The 15,952-nt window shown below is 42.6% G+C and overlaps 2 protein-coding genes across 9 annotated transcripts in view; one reads left to right on the top strand and one right to left on the bottom strand.

Annotated features, from left to right (window-relative positions):
- The window catches only part of LOC104941249 (dipeptidyl aminopeptidase-like protein 6), an 88,275-nt gene extending 80,981 nt beyond the window's left edge, over window positions 1-7,294 (top strand). For all 4 annotated transcript variants that reach the window (XM_010766323.1, XM_010766322.1, XM_010766320.1 and 1 more), the window contains 16 exons: window positions 600-726; window positions 1,338-1,376; window positions 1,514-1,621; window positions 1,697-1,788; window positions 1,874-1,921; window positions 2,005-2,117; window positions 2,819-2,866; window positions 2,988-3,086; window positions 3,202-3,271; window positions 4,196-4,390; window positions 4,488-4,542; window positions 4,656-4,758; window positions 4,859-4,914; window positions 5,035-5,107; window positions 5,202-5,275; window positions 5,989-7,294. In XM_010766323.1, coding sequence (XP_010764625.1) covers window positions 600-726; window positions 1,338-1,376; window positions 1,514-1,621; window positions 1,697-1,788; window positions 1,874-1,921; window positions 2,005-2,117; window positions 2,819-2,866; window positions 2,988-3,086; window positions 3,202-3,271; window positions 4,196-4,390; window positions 4,488-4,542; window positions 4,656-4,758; window positions 4,859-4,914; window positions 5,035-5,107; window positions 5,202-5,275; window positions 5,989-6,138 — 1,450 coding nt within the window. In that variant the 3' untranslated portion in view covers window positions 6,139-7,294. The remainder of the gene's footprint in view (window positions 1-599; window positions 727-1,337; window positions 1,377-1,513; window positions 1,622-1,696; window positions 1,789-1,873; window positions 1,922-2,004; window positions 2,118-2,818; window positions 2,867-2,987; window positions 3,087-3,201; window positions 3,272-4,195; window positions 4,391-4,487; window positions 4,543-4,655; window positions 4,759-4,858; window positions 4,915-5,034; window positions 5,108-5,201; window positions 5,276-5,988) is intronic.
- A 959-nt stretch (window positions 7,295-8,253) lies between these two features.
- arhgap21b (Rho GTPase activating protein 21b) overlaps window positions 8,254-15,952 on the bottom strand; it is a 36,774-nt gene continuing 29,075 nt past the window's right edge. For 4 of the 5 annotated variants that reach the window (XM_010766327.1, XM_010766324.1, XM_010766325.1 and 1 more), the window contains 8 exons: window positions 15,714-15,872; window positions 15,510-15,588; window positions 15,310-15,383; window positions 15,115-15,204; window positions 14,732-14,899; window positions 13,930-14,035; window positions 11,489-11,520; window positions 8,254-11,383 (listed from right to left, as the gene is read on the bottom strand). In XM_010766327.1, the coding sequence (XP_010764629.1) occupies window positions 9,797-11,383; window positions 11,489-11,520; window positions 13,930-14,035; window positions 14,732-14,899; window positions 15,115-15,204; window positions 15,310-15,383; window positions 15,510-15,588; window positions 15,714-15,872 (2,295 nt within the window). In that variant the 3' untranslated portion in view covers window positions 8,254-9,796. The remainder of the gene's footprint in view (window positions 11,384-11,488; window positions 11,521-13,929; window positions 14,036-14,731; window positions 14,900-15,114; window positions 15,205-15,309; window positions 15,384-15,509; window positions 15,589-15,713; window positions 15,873-15,952) is intronic. The other variant, XM_010766326.1, reaches the window with a different exon arrangement.

A 15,952-nucleotide genomic window follows, 5' to 3' on the forward strand; every position in this document is an offset into this window, starting at 1 on the left:
CAAGGGGGGGGAGGGGCGCGCAACAGCGGTAATTAAAGTTTCAAAGTCTCAAAATGCTACAACTACTGTCACAAACTCGATGAATGTGAAGTATTTTGTTAAAGGAGGATGAAAGCGTAATTAAGGAGCACTATTGGAGTGACTTTGATGGTTATTGGACTCATGATTAATTCATTTGGATTCCCGCTGTATGAAGAAATTAAAGGACGGCGCAAGATAAGCCCTGTTTGGACACTTTACAGGCAGAAGCAACATTTCTATTAAAGAAAAAATTATACATTTCTGTCTTGTTATGCCTAATAGCTACTGACTTGAATTTCTATTCAAATGAATGAATCAATTATTTTTGATATTTTATTGTAATGTATAGACAAGGCTTTTAGTGACAATCATGTATTTGTCTGTCTGTTGGCACTGTCCTAGAGCACCATTTTGGGTTTTTTAACCAAATATCTCCTAGAGGGGCATGGGGAGTGGCTCCTTATTTTATCTGAGACCTATACTATATTGATTAAAAACAGTATAATAGGGGACCTTTAGGGAACGTACGACAGAGGTTGTCAGCGCCGGACATGCATTCTCACTTTCTTGTTTTCCAGGAGGGAGTATTATATCACCATGGTGAAATGGGCCACCAGCACTAAACTGGCTGTCAACTGGCTGAACAGAGGCCAGAACAACTCCATCCTGACTCTGTGTGAGGCTACCACTGGAGTCTGCATTAAGGTGAAGCCTCCTGCAAAGTGTCCTTGACAAAGTGTGAAATCAGCCGACTAACAACCGTGTGTAGCTAGAGCTTGACATGGCTTATTCCTTTGTACCCAGACATCTATTGTTGCCCAGAAACACCTACATGAGAAACAACACTGCTCTGTTTGACATGTTCCTTTCATTACGGTGAACACGCGGTTTATTTCGAGTCAATCCCTTAAACACCGTTCTGCTGCTGCTAGTGCACCAAAATCACAGAAAATAATCCCTAACAAATTTGCTTGTTAGTCCTTCTTTGTTAACGTTTTCTAAAGATTACTGTTCCCAGCGGTTTTTGAAAATGATTTAACTTTTCTTTTTTTAACTGAAGTGTAAATTCAGTTTTTTAATATGAATTGTTCAAAATGTTTGGAATTTACTTCTATCAGCTTAATGTTGAAAATACTCTTTCTTCGTAGTGTATTTCTCAAAATATCATACTTTTGATTCATCTTATCTTCCATAAGAGGGAACAGTCTTAAGGCTGAGTACATTAACATAACAATATCTGTAATTCGTATGTAATTTGGATTCAGGAAAATGTCATCATCTTCAATTATACTCTTGTTGTTTTGTTTGTTATACAGAAACATGAGGATGAGAGTGAGAGCTGGTTGCACAGACAGGTGCGTGGTGGGAACATTGTTCCTCTGTGGTCGTGTGTAGTTTTTACTTTGTGTGTCTGAGCTTGTAAACAGGAAATGCAAAAGCCCAGCAGGCATGTTTTGGGACACATACAGATGTTTTTCCACCCTCTCTGCAGAATGAAGCTCCGCTCTTCTCCCACGACGGACACAAATTCTTCTTCACCAGAGCGATCCCTCAGGGTGGGAGAGGAAAGTTCTTCCACATCTCTATGTCAACTACTATGGTAATGAAAGACCCTTATAATATCTGTGCTGAAGGTTTGGTACAGTGTGTTTAACGGCCCTTCACTGTCTTCTAGTCGAACACGAGCACAGACATCCTTCAGTCTCTGACCTCCGGAGACTGGGACGTCACCAGCATCCTGGCCTACAATCATGAAAGGAACCTCATGTAAGACATTCAGATGTGTTTTAAACAGCTGGTATCGTGTCGTGGTTTTTCTGTTATTTAATGCTCATGTTCTGATGTTTTCCAGATACTTCCTAAGCACAGAAGACGACCCCAAACGACGGCACTTGTACAGGTCAGATTTTCTTACAGCTTGTGAGCGCTTCTGTGTTTTTCTCCAAGTGCTGTTAATGATACTCATTCAGTGCCATCCCGCAGCGCCGACACGATCCCTCCGTTCAACCGCTGCTGCCTGTCCTGTGAGTCCAATTGCGGCTATGTGGACGTTTCATTCAGCCACAACATGCGGTACTTCTTACTCAACTGTAAAGGTGAGCATCCTTGACCTTGAATCTCTTGAGTGAAGACTATTTTTATAACTGCAGTCTGAGAGCCTTTTACACTGCAGCACTCCTGAGAATGAGAGTCTGCAGAGAGCCATACTCAGTAAAAAGCGTAACTGAATCAGGGATCCTCGTCAGGTTGAGAGCTTGTATCGAGCTAGACATTAGCAGATAAAACCAAACCACTGCGGGATCCCTCTGATCAGCCACAGAGCGAAATGTATTGTCTGTCTGCATGCCAACAGTCATGCTGACAGTGTCCTTCTTACTATTTGTCATATGAAAATAGACTTTGTTATTGTTTTCTAGATATTCCATGGAGGTACACTGTCATTATTTTAGGTTTTCTGCCCTTGTGGCTTCATCGCAGGGGCACAACATTACCATTTTTATGGAAGCTGATTTGTTCAGGAGGCCAACTCCAAAAAGTGCCAGTGGCTTTCTTTATTAATTGGATCTTTGGAGAGCAGCTCCATTGTGAAATAATAAGCCATTTCCTCGTGGGATGGAAGTAGATTATTAACTATAGAAGCTGTTTAACATGAGACAGGGTTTCCGATGCAGGGATTGCAGAAAAGGATTGAGTTTCAGAGGCTTGATTACTTTTGTGGCATTTGAGCCTTTTGTTGCATGCAAACTTCTATTACTGTATTCCTGCTAACGGTTTCTCCCTGAATTGTTCCATGTAGGTCCAAATATACCTAGTGTGGCTATCTATAGAACTGAGGATAAACAGAGTGAGTGTTGTCCTCCAACTTCACCACGCACAGCAAACTCTATTGAATTGTATGATTGTTTTTAGTGATGAAAAGATTTGTGAAAGAGAGATTTTAACAAAGGACATTTTTTAATCCGCAGAGGTGTTTGACGTGGAGACAAACGAGAGAGTAAACGACACGTACAACAAAATGCAGATGCCCATAGTGGATAACAAGACCATCACCATAGACGACTACAGTACGTACTCATGTTGAATTAGCGAATACAAAATGTACTATGAGTACATCCTGATGAAATAACAGCCACTTATCTTGTATTATAAGATCTGGTAACCGTGTCTTATCTGCTGTAGCTCTGACGATGCAGATCCTGAAGCCAGCTGGATTTGTAGAAACAGCCCATTACCCCTTACTGCTGCTAGTGTGAGTATGAGTACGCCTGCTGTTTTTATCACAAAGACATATCGGTGAAACAGTACGAAGAATATTATCAACACTTGAGTGCATTAACTATGATTTACTTTCATTATTGTTCAAAAAGGATACTGCAGCAGTTTAATATTTCACACATTTACATGTAGGGGAATCACAGGAGTATTATTAAGGACAGAATCATTTAAAACATGTGGATATCCAGAGTTTGGGTCAATATCTAAAAGATATGGATCATACATTTCCCATAATGCTTTAGACAGCACAAGACAGTGTCATAATATAACATCATTTAATATGAACTAGTATATGCTGGATTAGATTCTTCATTGTGAACATTGTAATTTTTATGTAACTTCATAGTTTGATAAGGTTGTGGTGAATTAGATTATTTTACTCAGCAAGCTAATTCTTGTATTTCCTTGTTGCTGTTGTGTTCCCTTTAAACCTATTTGTACAATGTTGTGTTAAACAGTACATAGTCACCTTGCTAACTGAATCATGTTGCTAACTGAAGGTCCACCATGTGCTCATTAAATGCTAACATTAGCCAAAAATGTCCACCCTGTCAGCACCCGGTATATTTTGCTGTTTGCATGTACATTGTCTGCTTGCAGTTAATTTATAAAAAAGTGTGGGAACTTGACCAACATGCATTGCTAACAGCATAACATCTACTTAATACAATGAATATGAAGTTTAATGGAAAATCTCAGCTTATTTTTTTTGGAAATGGGGAAGTCTCAAATGCACCTTATGGTGATATTGACTAAACCCTCTATTTGTCCGGTTATGAAACCAAGAATACTAAGATAACATGTGTGTATTCCTTTAAAGATGATTCACATATCATTTTAATCTCTGAGAAATGTGTCTTACATTAAAATGGCTGACCTGGCTGTGGTGTTGGCACAGGGACGGGACCCCCGGCGGGCAGATGGTGTCGGAGCAGTTCCGGGTGGACTGGGCCTCGGTCCTGGTCAGCAGCTTCAGCACCATCGTCATCCGCTTCGACGGCCACGGCAGCGGCTTCCAGGGAACCAACCTGCTGCACAAAGTCCGGAGGAAACTGGGAATACTGGAGGAGAAAGACCAGATGGAGGCACTGAGGTTCAGACTCCTTCTTTCACTGCAAGCATGACGGAAAAACAAAGCCTTTTTGATTCCCGAAACATTGCAAGTTTGACCAGTTTTCTTTCACTTTTAGGTTCATATCCAAAGAGACTTATATTGATAAGAGTCGAATGGGAGTTTATGGAAAGGTAAAAATGCACCACAAAGAGGCTCCTGAGAGGCTCACACCATTATATTATTATCATCCTAACGTATTAATTAATTAGACTTCCTGATTTGTTTCTCCCCTACCTTTGTTCAGGCTTATGGAGGATATTTGGCCACGTTGCTTCTGAGCTCTGAGGAGTTTACTGAACTTAAGTGCGGAGCAGCAGTCTCCCCCATTACAGATTTCGAGCTTTATGGTATAGCTTCCACGTATTTTTCTACCATGAATATGTTAAAGAGATGCTGAAGGAATACAAACATTTCCTGACTCTGTTTTCCCTCTTTCTTAAATTGCAGCATCTGCATTCTCAGAACGATACCTCGGCTCAAAGACAGATTCCCAAGTATATACGGTAAGGTTTTATTGTTTCCTTCCCTTATCCAAATGCCACACCCAATTTGTTAAGTATTAAGGGTCATTATTGAGATGGTTAGTATGATATATATGGTGGGGTTTTCTGTCTTTCCTTCAGAAAGCGAGTTTAGCGCACAAAGCGGGCCTGTTCCTGCAGAAGCAGTACTTGATAATTCACCCAACTGCTGACGGTAACTATAATATTTCTCAATAATGCTGGAAGTGAAACTGTTTAACTGTGATCACCACCTAATGTGTTGTCTCATCTCTTCTCTACCTCCACAGAAAAGGTTCACTTCCAGCACACAGCCAAGTTTATCAATCATTTAATCAGCAAGAAGGCTAATTACACTCTACAGGTGAGTTTGTGAGAACCCCTAACCCTAGCTAGATTCATCATGTGGTTGCACATAGCACTGCTTTCTTCACAGAGCAAGGATACAGGGTGTTGTCACAATAGCCATGATACAACATAGCCTACGACCTATGACCTTTTTATGATAAACTAAAGGACTTTTTTTTAGGCATTTCTCCCCTGATAAGATAGAAAGATTGACTTGAAAGAGCGAGGGAGGGGTTGCGACATGCGGCGAAGCTGCCTTTTGCGCTATCCCGGCGCCATCATATCTCTTTTTAATGCATACTTCAGTATAGCTTTTTTATGGGAAACTTTTTAAAGACAATTTTTATTGCATTTATACTATTATAAAAAAATAACATTTTATGACATGTCTAATGAAATGAGTAGGCTACGCTCCTTATATTTTTGTAACGACATATTTACATAATAATTAAGACAATTGTATTACTTTTTTAAGACATACTAAACTATGAGTATGTTTATTATATACTTTAGTAAGACTTTTTATGACAAAATATATGGTCTATTCTAATTACTTTTTTGGAGAAATAATTTGGATTTCAATGGCAAACTATACTGGGATACTTTAAGGTATACTACGAGTAATTTGTAGAATTTTTACACACATAGTTAATCAGTCAAAAATCATTATTAAAAAAACATGAATGATACAAATATTCCATAAATCCATTCCTGGGTATTTATTTCCAGATCTACCCAGATGAGGGCCACTTTCTCCACAGTGACGGCACGCAGCAGCACCTGAGCCAGGCCCTGGTCAACTTCTTCGAGGTGTGCTTCCGGGTGCCGGAGATACTGACGGAGGAACCAGAGGAGGAGGAGGAGGAGGACGACAGTTAATCTCCTCTGAGCAGCCCCTGGCCAGCTTTACAGCACAACATGTAAGAGATTGTTCAAACCCAGCCAACCCACAACACCTGCTGTCCAATCAGATTTAAGCTCTACTCTGAAGCACCTGCATGTGCTAAAGGGGCCTCGACCATGGATGTATAATAAGAATGGCCTCGACCTACAACCCCTCCCCTCCCCCCCCTGCCCTCGCGCTGGCTGCTGGTCAGAAAGACAGATCTCAGATGTGAACCGTCTCTGCTTTGGAATATATGGACTAGTTCGCCCTCTAGTGGACAAATGGAGGATCAACATAACGTCCATTGAGAAATGTGTGACAAGGCACATTCATCGGTCGCTTTACTGCACAAAATATCCCCTGTGAAGATCAACTGAGATTCAACTTTTGAAAGACTGCCAGTTTCATTAACCTTGCCAACCAACTTACTGATTATTGTGTTCATGAGTATAATTACTACTTGTTTCTCCGAATTTCTCTGTTCAGTGTCGTGTCTTTAAATGGATGTCTGGCTGCATCAGTCCGTAGTCGCTTTACCGAACGAGGGCAATGTTTTAATTCCAAAAAAAGTGTCTATACAGAAATGGTTACGACATCATATTTTCCCTCTTCCTATTCCTGAATTGAACTCTTGTTCTTTTAGTCGCTGTGCCTTACTGTGGGTGAAATGGTCATGTTGGGAGCCCACATGATACTGGAGTAAATATGGATAGGCCTTGTCTGAACTGCAGACTCACAACTAGATGATTTAATGTTCCTCAAATAATAGCCAGTTATGAGTGAGGGACGTTTAAATCACAAAGCATGGCACAGTTTTATCTTAAAACATGGAGAGTACAAAATAATTGTATGGCTGCTTGAAAGATGGTATTATACTGACTGAAATGTAAAGAGTATTTTGTTTGCAAACAGTTATTGATATTTACCTTCCAAACTGGCATACTGGTGAGTTAACTATGCTGAATTTTCGTTATTCTGAGAGTTACTTTGACTTGTGTGTGAAATTGAATTGGCTCGAGTCTCTCCCCTTGTCACTTCTGTTAGTAATGTCAGTGGTTTCTAGTCAGCTGATGTACAAAGTGTATACATATTTTATTGTTTAAGTCTTTGTTGTATGTGCAACTTGTATATAAAGCGTTTTGAAATGTACCTTGGAGTAGCTTTCTTTGTCACTTTGTATTATATTAGTATGCAAACAAACATACGACTGCTGCAATATTGTATTGTTTAAAAAAAATCCTAAACCAGTATATACCTTGCTGTGTGTAGTAGAAGTACTGCAGTAACATTGAGGGCTTAACGGGTTTCCTGTGCAAGCAAAGGGCCATTTCACTTTAATAATAACTTTTATACCTATAAAAAAAGATTCTGTTTCTTTTAGTCTTGATCCACCTGTACAAAAACCTGTCTGAAAATCAGTTCAGATGTTGGCCACTTTGTGATGTCATAATGTTTTTGGGGTTGTGAAACCATTAGCCAATAAGGCAACCCCTGCCCACCTTATCACCTGAATCTCCTCCTACAGTACCATTGTGTTTTTTTAAACCAAACACTTTGCAGAGGGGCGTGGCAGTTCAATTGTATTTAAAGCTACAGACACAAAATCAGCAATTTTGAAACAGGGCTGAAACAGAGGGGTTTATGGGATGCTAAAATGGGTGATCTGTTTGGTATTTCAGCCTAACACTTCAGAGACATGTTTTGAATATATCTGAGACCTATAATATGTTGTTGAAAAATAGTAGAATAGGGGACCTTTAAAATGTTTAAATACATGTTATGAAGTTGGCACTTTCTGAGATAAGAAATGTAACCAAGTTGCACAAACAAGATGGATGAAATCAAGAAATATTGTGTTGTCCAGACTGCCAATAATGATCAAGCAGGAACAGGATTATACTTCTGTCCCATCAGCTTTTTTTCAAATCATTTTTGACTGCCTAAAAGTATAACTGCTTTTAAACATTGATTAAGAGTTTACTAAATGTTGCTTTTTGTCAATGACAATATAAAGTAATCTTGGTAGATTTGTTTGGCCTTTCTTTGCTGACAATACTCTTGTGATTATTTTCTACAATGCGACAGGAAAAAAAACATTCATGACCATCTGCCATTGACAAAATTTATTTCCAGTGTTTCAGGAGTCTGTCCGAACCCCTCTAACAATCAGAGGACACAGCGGTGGTACACACAGTCCAGCACGATGAAGAGTTTCCTCATGCCTCTTTCCTCAGAGAAGTACCAAACTGCCCACAACACCCGAACAGGCCTCATGAGCATCATCATCATCATCATCATCATCATCATCATCGTCGTCTCACAATACTGAACTTAAATCCTGCAATCTGATAGAAATGAAAAGTAAAGCAGCTAAAACATGGCATGTATATGTACATTTAAGTTACTTATTTTACAAGGAATATTTAAAATTCAAGTTCTGTTAAAATCAAAATATGAAAAACAGGAGAGAAAAAAAGAAGTATAAAACATGTTAAGACCGGAGTGGAATGCCTAAGTAATGGAAGATCGGCATTTTGTTACATAACCCTTAGAATGACAGAGTCGACAGTAAAAATGTCATTCACAGTAACATCTTCGTGTATCTCAACAAAGACAGTATGGCACCCTTAACAATTCATTGTGAGGCACTTCCTATTGTGAAAAAAACATGATTTTCAGATTTGAATACCCATTTTCTTTTAACTTTTTTTTTCCACTTTGCAATCTACCGCCAGCCACTGACAGATGTGTGAAGCACGAACACTAAAAACACAGCATTACAGTTGCATCAGAGGGATGTTGTTCACTGCTCTTTAAACCACATAACTGGGATAATTAATAAGAACTCTATTTTCCGTTTGCATAAGTCCAGTGTCTCCTCGTCACCTCTGTACCTTTGGAGAGGCCCCCTTTGACAGCGGAGAGCTTGTAGGCAGTCCCACACGGGCTGTACCAAAAAAACACTATTCAAGTACACAGAAAAATAGGAATATGTACGCTTTAGAGTGAAACACAAGCATCTAAAGCTTTTAGTCAGTATTACAGCAAGCATGTCTGTACATTCTTCATTTGGTTACTGAGAGACTCTCTGACTCTGAACATCATAACTTTCTTTACACAAAAATAGTTCCTCTGCAATACTAAAAACTCTTTTTACTACTTCCTATTCATTCTAAAAGTCAGTTTATCCTTAAAGCCACTTAGCTAAACCTTTAAACAATCTTAACTCGTGTCACTGTTCACACTTCCTTGCACAAACTTCACAGGCTCATTGCTTCACGAGCGACAGGTCCTCTCGATCTTCAGCATAACAGGGATTTGTTTTAGGAGAAGATGTCCCCCTGCTGCGCCATCCCAAAGTCATTTGTCAAACAAAAAAAATAATAAAAGAGAAATTAAAAAATGTATAAACACCATTTTGTTTCATGCCTTATACATGAGCAAGGTCAACGATCCCTGTGTGCAGTAATTCTCTTTTCACAAGCACACACAACAGTTAAAGACACACACATACACACACTCTGGACAATTTTGTACAACATGCTCATTCACTAACGTTGGTCACACAACAGACATTATACTGTCAGACTCCCAAGTACGTACACATCTCACAGACGGAGAACAAACACAGTCACACGCGTCCAACACTCATCACAGGTACTGGTAGAAACGTGAATGGACCACCTGGGAATTTGTGAGTTTATGCGGGTGAGCGGTGGCCGAGAGGCTCAGATTTTTACTCAGGGGGGCGTCCCCCCCGTTCAACACCTCAGCGGGACGAGGTGGGAGTTCAGAGGAGGACGAGGCTCCGAGGTTCTGGGAGTTTGCTCGGCACAGCCCCCCCTGCTGGTCGGAGAGGTCCAGGCTGACCTCGGGGTTGCTGGTGCGGTGGCGCTCACGCACAATCCAGTCTCGAATGGAGAAGTCCTGAGAGCTGCACTTCGGCTTCAGCTGGTCCACAGCCGACAGCTCCGAGCGAGAGCCGATGCCAACGTGCGACCAGCCTCCCAAAACTGACAGCTCTTCAAAGTCCCTCTGACCGCCCATGGTGTGTCTGCGCCGGATGTTCTTCTTCTTGCTGCGGCCCTCGGGGGAGCGGCTCCTCACGCTGCCCACGCCGAACATGTCATCCACAGACAACCTCAGACGCACCTTCAGCCTGTCGGTGATCTTCAGCTTCCACGCCGGCTCTGCCTTGTCTAACTCGCTCCGAGACGAGGAGCTGAGGCTGCCTGTGGAGCGACCGTTGCCCGACCCCATCACACACGACAGCCTGTTGGAATCTTTATCGCTCCAGGCTCCGTCCAGTGACGACTCGCTGACGGTTTTCTGTTGAGCGGCTTTCTTTCTGGAGAGCGTGTCGCACTCGATGAGTCTGTGGGAGGGGAGCGGTCGAGGAGCTTCCTGCTGCTCTCGGCGTTCCGATCTTCCGACTGTGAACACCGACAGGTCGCTCTCGCTGTCCGTCTCCATCGGCCGCCCCTCGCTGATGAGCTCGCTCCTCTCGTCGTCGGCGTCGTCGTCTCCGCCCCGGCTTTCCGCCACGGACTGCACCTCTGGGCTGAGGGTGCTGAGCTCAGCTCCCGTCAGGAAGGTCATGGAGGAGGTGGTGGAGTAATCCGAGGTGATGGAGCAGACCTCCGCTCCGAGCCCGCTGGGGCACGCCTCCGGACCCGGAGCGGCCGCCCTCGCTCGCCTCATTCTGGGCACCGAGGCCTGGGAGCTGGTGCTGTTCATCGTACCGAGGTCGGACACCGTGTCGTCGTAGTTGGAAGGCGCGTCCGACAGAGAGGACTGGTGAGCCATCGGCATGCGATAGCTGAGGTTCGGGGAATGGGGGGGTGAGGCGTAGGGGGAGCTGATGTGGAGGGTGGAGGAGACGTGTTTTGGAGGCAGCGAGGGAGAGGGCTGCGATATCCGGCGGCTAGAAGGAGATTCTTTCACGTTGCTTTTGTCAAGCTGTTCCTCCGAGCTGCTCCTGAGCTTTTCCTTCTCACTGGCTTCATCCGTCTCCCCCTCCCCCTCCTCCTCCTCCCCCGTCCGGCTGCCAGGGGACCAGAGAGGCTGCTGCTGGCTCTCCCCCGGGAGCTCCTTCTTGGGGAACACAGCGTCCAGGTCGTCGTCTGAACTGCTGAATTGAGCTTTGTCCTTGGGCTTCTTTCGTTTGCGGCTGGCGAAGAAGGAGGAGCGCAGCATCTCTTTGCTACACTGATCCTTCCCTGACCCCCACAAGCCCTGCTGGTGCAGAAACAACACTCATCAAAAGCGGCGGACAAAAAACAGCAAAGAAAATGAATTGAAAAGACTTAAGTTAAAGAAAACAAAACAGGAAAAGGACGTTACCTTTGATTTAGAGGAGTCACTACATGCTGAATCTGTGTCAAAGAGAAAAGAGCCATTAGTAAAAGTCAGCCGACCGTCTGAATGACTTAAACAGTGAACATGATAAAGAACGAGGCGAGGCAGATTGAAAGTTTGTACGGAGTGAAACTGACGGACACGATGAGAACAATGAGAGCAGCTGGATGAAAGCAGACGACACATTTTCGGAGGACGAGAAACCACACTAAGCGTTGTGTGAATAAGTGGATGAAGCAGCAGAAGAGGCCTGAGATGATGGATGAGAGAAGAAGTGAAAGTCCAGCAGGAAGACACAAAAAGCAGCTCATGCTCATGTTTCGATGGAACGACGGCACATCACGGACAAACACGTCAGTCACAGAGCATCACATGTAGCCTACAACCAGCTGTAGCCATTCTTTCCCAACTCAAGACATCACAGAGGAGGGGGGGGTGATGAGATAGCTCAAACGTTAGGGGCCTGAGCTGAACAGTCACAGTGAGTGTATGTCGTGGTCGATATAGCTGGCGCAGGCAAGCCTCAGTATAATGAAAAGATTGCTCTTACTCCAAGCTAGATAAACTCCTGCGAGGCCTTCTAAAAATGTAATCTGTCATACTCAACAACATAAAAAAGCAAATCAACGAGTTCACAAAACTCTCACTCTGCCAAAAGAAGAAAACACACAAACTGCAGCTAACAAAGATAAGCTGATGAATAGCCCTCTTCCACCAAACTAGTCACAGGAACCATGGAGCCACAAGAACTGGGGATCTGAGAGTCCCATTTAAAGCATTTTAGATGTGTAAGGAAGCCGAAACTTGTCTCTATTGTTAACATCAGGAATGCCTGACCCTTGGCTGTATGTTAGGGATGGGCTCCAGTGCATCCTTATTGTTTTACGAGATGGACTTTGACCAATCCCCCTAAGTACCAAATGTTTGTCCCTGCGTCCTCTGGTTAAAGATGTCTGGGCTCCTGAAAGAGTTCCTGGGTGGAAATGGGCTATTAATGATCAAAATTAGGTTCAAAATGTGTGCTTGTCAGTGTGTTGGGTAGGTGTGTGTGAGGGACATTTAAGTGACTGATGTAGGTGTTGGATGTAACAGAGACAAAGACATCACAGACAACAAATCAAACAAAACAACACAAAAGGAGGCACCTGAAACAAAAAGCTATCCGTCGCAACAAAAAAACACCACATATAGACAAGCTCGTCCACTGCCATATGAGAGCATGTGTGCCTCTGCATCGACATGTCACCTAAAATGTAGTGTGTGTGGGTCTGTTTGAGTGTATGTGCTGGGGAACATCCAGCTCAGTCCCACAGCTACGACCCCCACCCTCAGACATCATGACAGAGTATGCCACATGACCGGGAGAGAACCTGAGGTTGACCGTACCATGCTACTTGTCCTTGCGATCAGCTTTAGAGACAACAAGAGACAGCAGAAGGGCTTTCAGAGAAAGTACAGCAGCATCGCTCTGTATCCCCTCATTGTAGGGTATTAAATATGAGACGTGCACACCACAGGAAAAATGACAAACATCGACTTCTCTTTCTTTCTTTTTTTATCCTTTTTCCTCCTTTCGCCCAAATTTAAAAGAGCTGCGGGTTTCTGCAGACTAGGCAGCTACACTGGGCACAACACTCGTCCTTCTTCCTACAGTCCCAGCTGTCCATCACTGACATAACAGAGTCCACCAGCGACATCATCGAGTGATAGACGCCGCCCACTTGGCCTGTGTCAAGATTGGGTCATGTGTGAGTGCTGGACAGGAATAGGGGAGAAAAACAACACACTACACACAGAAGGGCAGAGGTCAGAAGGGTTAAAACTTCCATGGTTTCTTTTGGTTTGTTAGGTTTTCTTTGGGAAAGAACATGCCGGGTTCACGTGAGAGACGAGGAGGAGGGGAAGAAAAGAACTGAAAGAAAAGGAGTCGTCGTCTCAACACAGGTAAAGCACAGGGAGAAAAAAAATGACTTATAGGAAATAAAGAGTAAAGCAAAGAAATGAACGGAAATAAACTTTAACTATTTGGCCAAAAAATAACACCAACAGCGAAACCAAAACAGACTTTTATCCAAAAACAAACAAATAAATAAAGGCTTAACGTACTGCAAGGTCTTTTTCAATAATTTTCCAATGGTTAAAAAGTATTTATTGAAAGAATACTGAAAAAGCTTGCTTGAACAGAAACAAATAAAATGTTAACTTAATAGACGTGGTTTTGCTCAAAGCATTTCAAATGATAAGAGGCATGGTGTTCATCGTCTCAGCATAAAGAGTTAACACACTTCTAACATTCCATCTTAGAGTAATTGCACAGATATTTGAATGAACTGTAATATCATGACATTTTGTATTGCTGTTAATATAATATTTTTGCTGTGGTGGTGCTGGACCGTGCTCCTGAGAGAAAACCCTCAGAGACTCACCCGAGACTTCGCCCGGTGACGCTGACGTGCGGCCGATGTTACAGAGCAGGTGGTCGATGTTGGGCACGGGCTGAGACTGCACCGTGCTCTCCTGCTCAGCTGTGGTCTGGAGACAGAGACCCAGGTGGGAACCAGAGGAGGAGAGAGAGCAGAGAGAGGGTGAGTGATTGAATAAAACACTCAAATACATGCACAAGTTAATTGTATCTAAAGCGGCATCGATTGTCTGGCTGAAAGGATTCATAAATTGGAGTAGCTTGGTTCTGTTCTCCACCAACAAAGTCATTTGAGACACTGCTAATACAAACATATTGATTAGTTCAGCTTGAAACAGCAATATAGTGCTGCACTAAATAAAATATTAATTCCAATCTCATCTTTTGGCTTCCCACAATTAAATGACCGACTGTGGTATTGATGCTCGGCTGCATATCAAATCAAGTGCTGAACTTACATCCAGCCACCAGGGGGCGACCAAGATGTTTTGCAAAACGTTTTTGTACTATTGTATTTATTTGATTTGCTTCTTTTCAAATGAATGTGGTTTAGCAGCCGTCTCATTTTAATTTAAGATGTATACATTAACAGCAATAAAGCATATTCAAGTGAAAGCATTTCATTTAAAAATGTGAAAAGGGGCAATGCAAATTTCTCTTGTAAATAAATAACCATGACAACTTGTCTTAAAATAAAACTGCCATAAGCATGAACAGAAATAGTAGGTTTGTATATGACAGTCGATTTTTATCTATGATAAAATCACAACAAAGGAAGAAGAAGGAAAACATTTGTTGCCACTGACCACAGGGTCCTCGTCCCCGTCGTCAGTGAAGAACCACTCGTACTGCTGGATGAGGTTCTCAACTATCTTGCACTGGTCCGGCATGTGATTGACCATGTTGGTCATGTTGTCCTCAGACGTCCTGACCAGCGTAGGACCAAACACTATCGCCAAGTTACGAGGCTCCATCTAAACAGATGAGGAAAGGACACATTCAAAGGTAAAAGTTAAAGTGCTTTTATTGCCACTATGTTCTTATTACAGGCTTGTACAGAGCAAGATAGAAAGGTTCCGGGGCCAGTCAGGTTTAATTAAATAATCCTCTAAAGGACACTGGATTGAGGAAGGATTGGAGGATGTTACCTAATGACATTAACACTGACAGATCCTGTTAACTGCCGTACCTTGTTCATTTCACAGTTGTCAGAAACCTTCCTGAGGTGAGCACAAAGGTATTTCAGAGTTTCATAGTGATGATCAGGTAATTCTTGTATCTGCAAGAATTAAAAAAGGGAAGCAGTTTTGTGATTAATGATATGCATAGTATGTAATGTAATGCAATTGAAGTGAATGCATCTCATTTCAGATGTTTCACTAACCAGCCTCTTGAGCTCCTTTAATCTCTCCACTGTCTCTTCTGTTCTGTTGGCTTCAATAAAATCTCCATACTTTTCTGTGAATAAAGCAGAAAAACCGTTACTTTGATTTGAACACAGAGGAATCAGACAGAATATTCAACAATATTAAAGTTTTTGTTTGTCATTTCTTGGTCACGGTCAGTGTATTTACAGAATCTCACCATTTGTAAACATAGGTTCTGGAAGTTTCCGGAAAAAGGACTTAAGTAAACTACTGATGACATTGAGGTCCCGCCATTTCTGCAGAAAAGCGAAAGATGGAGAGAGGGTTAAGCCAAAGCTTACAGTACAGATCTGTCACTGCTAATGGATGTTGTCAGTAAAGTGGAACACTGTACTGCGCAGCCCGACTGTCAGTCACTCACGTCTTCCTGGACGTCAATGTCGTTCATGCCTTTGCTGTTGAGCTCCTCCTGCATGCTGGAGATGGCAGCGTTGTTCCCAGGCACTCTGTAGATCCCTGTGTACTCCAGACCTCTCTCCTCCACCACGTTACAGCACACCTCCACGATCAGAGGAACAAACTGCACAACAGGAAGACGTTAGATACGACAAATCACAAATATGTTGAATCTGAACATTGAATAAAAGCCTGTATGCATGC

The sequence above is a fragment of the Notothenia coriiceps genome, unplaced genomic scaffold (genome assembly GCF_000735185.1).
Source record: "Notothenia coriiceps isolate Sejong01 unplaced genomic scaffold, NC01 NC01_scaffold00003305, whole genome shotgun sequence".
Classification (NCBI taxonomy): domain Eukaryota; kingdom Metazoa; phylum Chordata; class Actinopteri; order Perciformes; family Nototheniidae; genus Notothenia; species Notothenia coriiceps.